This window comes from Hordeum vulgare, chromosome 7H (genome assembly GCF_904849725.1).
Source record: "Hordeum vulgare subsp. vulgare chromosome 7H, MorexV3_pseudomolecules_assembly, whole genome shotgun sequence".
In the NCBI taxonomy this organism is placed as follows: domain Eukaryota; kingdom Viridiplantae; phylum Streptophyta; class Magnoliopsida; order Poales; family Poaceae; genus Hordeum; species Hordeum vulgare.
The window spans coordinates 195,915,398-195,922,293 of NC_058524.1; the positions used below are offsets into that span (position 1 = coordinate 195,915,398).

General features: G+C 46.0%; 1 protein-coding gene across 1 annotated transcript; it reads left to right on the top strand.

Moving 5' to 3' along the window:
- Positions 1-3,026: 3,026 nt before the first annotated feature.
- Positions 3,027-6,331, top strand: LOC123408612. Its single transcript, XM_045101675.1, has 4 exons — positions 3,027-3,051; positions 5,067-5,390; positions 5,475-5,577; positions 5,675-6,331. The coding sequence occupies exons 1-4, from the start codon at positions 3,027-3,029 to the stop codon at positions 5,760-5,762; spliced, it is 540 nt and encodes a 179-aa protein (XP_044957610.1). The 3' UTR covers positions 5,763-6,331.
- Positions 6,332-6,896: the final 565 nt, after the last annotated feature.

Genomic DNA, 6,896 nt, shown 5'->3' on the forward strand with positions numbered 1-6,896 from the left:
ATAAGCTAAATTGAAGAAGAAATAGAAGAAGCAATAAGAGAACAAGGAGAAGAAAAACAAGAAGGAGGAGGAGGAGGAGGAGGAGGGGAAGGGGAAGGAGAAGGAGAACGAGGAGGAGAAGAAGAAAAAAGAAGAGAAGAAGAAGGAGAAGAAGGAGGATTAGAAAGAGGAGAAGAAAGAGGAGGAGGAGGAGGAGAAGAAGAAGAAATCAAGAAGAAGGAGGAGGAGGAGAAGGATAGAAGGTCCTTGGCCTTCTCCTCCTCCTCCTCCTCCTCCTCCTCCCTTCTCCTCCTCCTCCTCCTCCTCCTCCTCCTCCTCCTCCTTCTCCTTCTCCTTCTTCTCTTCTTCTTCATCTCTTCTTCTTCTTTCTTTTCATTTTGAGCTTATTATGGTAGAAGAAGAAGAAGAAAGAGGAGGAGAAGAAGAAGAAAGAGGAGGAAGAGGAGAAGAAGAAGAAATCAAGAAGAAGGAGGACGAGGAGGAGGAGGAGGAGGAGAAGAAGAAGAAGAAAGAGGAGGAGCTTATTATGGCATATTTTCTAATGTTTCTAATCTTCAAGTGCATTGCATTCATCTCGATCTTGTGATCGTCACGCACCTCGGCAACATCCAACTCCAATATCATCTTCTCCTCATCAAGGCTTTTACGGACCTTCAACAACTTATATATAAGCTAATAATAGATCTTTTGCGTCTTTCGATATGCGAAGAGAAGTAAGAAGGTTTACTATTGGGATAACGAAGATATGACCATATTTCTGATCAATTCAACAGACGAGATCGGATAGTAGAATAGAGAGAAGGATCTTCTACTTTCTGAAAATGATAGAGAGTCAGGAGAGGGTCTATGTTAATAGTGCTCTTTAGATAGGGAGAGGAAAGACGTAACTAGACCGCGAAAATAATATAATCTTTTACCGCTACATCCGCTGGAGAAGAAAACTCAGCAAAGGATATTCCTATCCTTTCTCTAGTTGAAGACTAATCTGGATATTCCCTAACATGCTTGACTTCGAGTTCTTGGAGTGACAACTTTCTTTGTACACAAGGGTCCCTTACTTTATTACTTTTCCACTTCATTGATCTGAAAGAAGTGACAGAAGAAAGCTACATGCATATACCCCTGCCCTGGGGGAACAAGTGCCACCTCAACAGTTATATTCTAAATCGTTAAGCCTTGCAACCCTTTCTTTTGTATCAGACCTTTCCCGATTTCCTTACTTTCCTTGTTCACTCAAACTTCAAAAATTCCTTCCATGAATCTAGGGACGGAAAACCACCTGTGACTTCGCCAAGTCTCCCTTTCTTTGGTCGAAGGCCTCAGGTCAAGATCCTTTTTCCTATCTATTGAAAATGCATAGAGAGATGCTTCTTCCTCTTCAAGTTGGAAGTGTAAGAAGAAATGCGGTAAATAGGAGTTCCATCTACCACGCACTCGACCCACACTCCAGCTAACTTCAGCATCCATACTCAGCTATGAGGAAGGTGCCGGGGACACTATCAACACACACGTACTTGGTTGACTTGATGTCCCGTCTCACAACCGTGTAAGATCTAATAAACAAACAACTTGCTTGCCCAATCCCTATTGAGAGGATTTCTTGAGCTTGAACTTCCTTTTGTAGCTCCGCACAAAAGGACTTCTTTTCATCCACAATGAAGCTTATACCACCACTTGGTGAGTAAGGCCTGATTTCATCCCGTCCATAGCACTTCAGAAGTCACTTTGGCGTGGCGCTGCTGGATACTTCTGTTCAATAGGAATAGGAGGAAAAAAAGCTATTGATGAGCATCTATTGGAGTCGATCATTTCCAAGATCTAATTCTAGTTTCTTATTATGTAGTTGAAACACCTCACAATCTTCAATTTTACGCTTACGCTTAAGGGATGAAATGTTCTTGGTGGATGCAGGACCTAGTACTACAAAAATTTGCATGCAAGATGAGCTTACATGAGTGCCAATCAAGGGAGCCATCAGGCTTGAGAATAAGGTGGTATCAAAGAATTAGTGGCTGGTGAATGACTCATCAAACAGCGGATTTCTGAGAGGTTCTTTATCGATCTAGTGGCCAATGAATCACTTATCAAAGAGCGAGCAGCCGCCAGGTTTAATGATTTTGTGGACCCTGGATGTAGCGGCTGGTGAACCGCGTCTTCTTCCACAAAGATTCAGACAAAACCGAGCTTGGATAGAACTAAAGAAGATTTGGCGAACGAAGAAAAATGTTAAAGGGTTTAGTATAAAAAATCAAAGGAGGTTATTCAGTAGCCATCGCGGGTTTCATTACTTTTCTTCCATTCAAAAAAGCTCTTCACAATAAAAGGATAGCGAATGATCGATTCACCATTGATAGCATTAAGCCTACAAGGAGGGATATTGTGATAATAGTGACCTCCGGGCTACCATGTCAATTGTAAAAAGTAGTTGATTCGTGTCTTGCAGGAGCAATAATAGTGAAATGAGGACGTAAGCCCCCTAGGTCTTCCTCTTCCTTCTAAACTAATTGCTTTCGCTTGACTCTTCCAGGAGAAAAGTATAATAAGTGGTTGAAGGAAAGCGAAAAGGAATGGCTTTTTCATGTACCAGATCCGTGATCTAGACATCAAGCAAAAATGTACATACAATCAAAGAGAGCAGTTATTTGTAGTGACTGGTGTATTGGTTAGAGATGCAAGGAGAGACTCGGTTATGGTGTGGTAAAGATCTTGCTCCAATTCTCGGATTCAGGTAGAAAGTAAGAGCAGTAGCATATTCGTAGGAGAGATTTTTTACTTGAAATTACTAGTCCTGGTAGTTGGAAAAAATCTCTGAATACAGATTTAAAGCATCAATATAGGTAGTCCAATCAATATATTTCCCTTTTTCCAGTCTCTGATCGGATGATTGCCGCTTGTGTGAATTTCATTGTTGTGGTCCCGTGTGTGCTCGAATAATATTATTTTAGGATTCGATTTAGTTGAATTTCTTGACTCCGCGGTGCTGGTTATCAAGTTTATGGCGCCGCCGACCATCCAAAAAGTCAAAGATGGCGCCGGCATTTACTTATTATGGTCTCTTCTAATAGTGGTCCCTTGGTATTCAGGTTGTAAAATCCTCATAGGAACGTCGATTCTTATACCTTGTTTTTGTAATGGTCTATCTTATTTAAAAAGCCGAAAGATAAACAAGCTCTTGGAACCAAAGGTATGTCTGAGCATTCTGGGCAGGTCGCAAGAAGCCGCTTTTAGAAGGTTTGGAGCAACCGCAATTTTTCACCATATTACCCGCTTCCAATTTTTCACCATGCCACCGTGGGACCGCTTTCGCGAGCTCTGCCTTCTCCGGTTTGGCCCCCCCATCCGTGGCAGCCGACTGGCAGCCCTCGGCCGCTTACCGTTTACCTCAACGGTCCAGGACTACGCCGACCGATTCCAAGCCCTGGCATGCCATGCGCCAGGCATATCCGGGACTTCGACGCCCTCACGATGACATTCTGGCGGCTGGGACACCAAATTGGCCTTGGCCTCCTCCTCCTCCTCCTCTTTATGTCTTTTTTGAGCTAAATTACCTAATTATGTCTTTTTTGAGCTAAATTACCTAATTATGTCTTCTTGGAGCTAAATTGGCTAATTATCTCATTTTAGAGAAAAACAAGCTAAGTTTGGAGGAGAAACTTACCGTAGTGGTCATCAAGGAGGAGAAACACCACGGTTGCTCGCGCCGGCTTCGTTTGGAGCGGTTGCCCTGGAGAAGGGTCGTGCGATGCCGCTCGGGAGTTATTCTGCAGAAAAGATATTTTGCAATGTCTCAGTTAGCATGATGACACTCAATTATTAATACTAGTTTATAATGAAACTCACCGTGCCAATCGAAGAGAAGACGGGCATCGGCGGAGGGACTTGACCGCTCTTCTCGCACAGACCCTGAAGAGTGGGTCGTATTAGTTAGTATTGAAACAGACATTACACACATGATTTGGCTAATGTGAAAAAAAACATACCACAAAAAGCTCGTACAGGGCCCGTTGACCCGCCTCATTCCGGGCCCTCTCCTCCTCAAGCAATCGTGTCGTGCTCTGGTCCCTCTCATCAAGAGCAGCCTGAAGAGCAGCCTGGCTTGCCAATCTCTCTTTCTCAAGAGCAGCCTGGTTTGCCGCTCTCTCTTTCTGAAGAGCAGCCTGAAAAACCATTCCTCGTTACCACAGTAATGATCTATGGTGACACACATAATGAAATGGATGAAAGTGTTCTTAGTCCGTACAACTAACCTCGATGGCAAGTTCGACTGGCCGTGGACGACGCGTTATCTCAGGACAGTTGCTCGACTGGCGCGCCTTGATCTCCGGAAGAGTGAGTGGACAACATATTATCCCATCTCCAATGGCTATCGAGCCATGGGGCCTCCCTGTGACAGCCCGATGCCGACGTTCCAGAAGCTTCCCCTTTTCTTTCCGTTTTTGTCGTGTGGGTATTTTCAGTTGCCGCATCATCATCGCATCATGCGCATCATCTGCATTGCATCGGCGTCTCCGTTGCCGCCAGTTTTCAAAACTTGCATCCGTTGTTAGTTGCCGGTTCTTGTCGTTGTTCGTTCTGAGCCCGACCGCACACGCACGCGTCTGCGGCACCGTCGTAACCCTGTTTTTAAAGTGTGCATAAAACTTTCTCTGATCGAGATGAAACTTGGCATGCGGTCGTGATTGGTTCTAGCTAGGCCGCTTGTCGAATTTCGTCGCGATCAGAGTCCGTCTGGTACCTGAACGGTCGACCGTAGCGGCACCGTCTTCCGTCTACCATCGGACGTCTGTCGGTGTTTTAAAAAAATCATTGTCGGGTCGCCCGTTTTCCCTCTCATCTCCGCCTAGACCCTATGCACAGTGCACCGACCTGCGCGCAACCTAGGCCGAAAACCTTCCGGAACCCGAACGCGGCGATCGTGACCGTTGGATCCGGATCAACCCCGTTTTACCGTAAACAGTCATCAGTTTGTTCATTGGACACCCTAACCTATTTAATCCCGACCGTCCGATGAAGATCGGAGGGTCTAAACCCATCCAAACATGTTATCTATATGCCGTAAACCCTAGGCCTGATCTGTCCCATCCTCCCATTCCGTGTTGCGCCGCCAGCCTCTTCTTCCTTGGGATCTGATCCAACCCACCTCGGTTTCATCCCAAGCCCAACCAGCAAGCTTCCTCGCGATTCCATCCCTTCCACTCGTCCCTTTGTTCCCTGGACGCGTCCAACCGCCACAGGCCCCGCGTCCGTGCGTGTGAAGCTATCCATAGCCAGCGTTCGATCTAGTTTGGATCGGCGCTGCTACCTCCTCGCCCGAAGCTACCCGCCGGCCCCGCAATTTCTCCTCTGGCGCCGAAGCTATCGGAGCAATCAGCCCCGCAGCCAGCAACCAGGCCAGGCCGTCGCGCCTCTTCTTCTCCTCCCATGTTTCTCTTTGCTTCCTCTCATCTCTCTCCCTTCCTCTCGTTTTTCTGCAGGGAGATCCATAGCGCCTGAAGCTGCAGTTACAGCAAGTGGCCAACGCCTCCGCATCTTTGATCTGGGCCGGATCCACCCAGCTCCGTTGGTGCCCACTCGCCGGTAACCTCAGAGAACCCCTTCTTCCTTCCTCCCCCTCCTTCCCTCTTCTCTAATCCTTCTCCTCTCTGTTGTTTCCCCATGTCGGGACTGAATGAAGGCGCTGCAGCCCCGTCATGGATGGCTTCTCCGCCCTGCAGCTCTCCGTCTCGCGTCGTTCTCCAACGGATCCGGTCGATGCTCGCTAGATCCGCCCATTCCCGGCCTCCGTTAGCCCCGTCGAAGCCTCCAAGTCCCTCCGGATCGACGTTGATCCCGTGTGGAACAGCCATGGCCGAACCAGTTACAGATAGGTTCAGACATAGTCCCGTTTCAGTTTCAGTTCGTTTAGGATCAGGTTCAGAGTATGGTATGCTCATTTAGGATGGAATCCAATCTATTCACAAGCCACCACCTAGCCCAGCTGGTAAACAATGTGAACCAAGACGCTTAGGTCTGGGGTTCGAATCCCACCACTGGATATTTTTTTCTTGTTGATGTGCATGCGCCATGGTGCTGCTACTTCTTTTCGGAAGAATCCTGTGCTATATCACAATAGAGTGCTAGCAAAGGTGGCTAGCGCAGCCAACTCTTATGCAAGGGCAATTGGGATCGAATCCCAGATTGTCCCATTTTTGTTTCTTCTTTTTTTTTCTTCTGCACTAGGATTTTGTGAATTTCAGAAGAAAAAAACATCGATTTTCTAACACCCGTAGCTTTTAGACCGTGTACCGGATCGAGACAAGTTATATATGAAACTTGACTAGAATTTTGCGTAGATTAACAATTTACAACTCTCATGCATGTTTAAGGCTGTTAGCACGCTGTTTGTGTCGGTTTACGTGTCGATGTGTTGAAAACGGTTTAGGTCGTAGTTATTTAACCGTAGCTCCGTTGGAGATGTTCTATATATGTAAATCGAGTAGAACGACGTGTAGAATCTCATGCTCCACTTTGTTTCGTTGTTTAACAAACCTAAAATGTGATTAGGACAAATCTGGACAGAATTAAGTTTTAACACGTGGGGTCATTTCGGAGATGCTATATGCCGTTTCCGGTCTCATTTAAAATGCCTAGCTAGGTAGATTAATTTGTTCTTCACCCCGGTCTCATTTAAAATGCCTAGCTAGGCAGATTAATTTGTGCTTCACCCCGTGTCATGTTAACAACTTTTTAATATTGATGTGTTAATAAACGGGAATGAACTAAATAATTAAACGTGGAGCTTCGTCGATATACAACTCGTTGCATATCGAGCTTCACTTAATGTGTAATGTTTGATTGTTGTGATTGCCATGCCGTGCATTAGACCGTTCATGTATCATGTGTGTCTTGCATCGTGT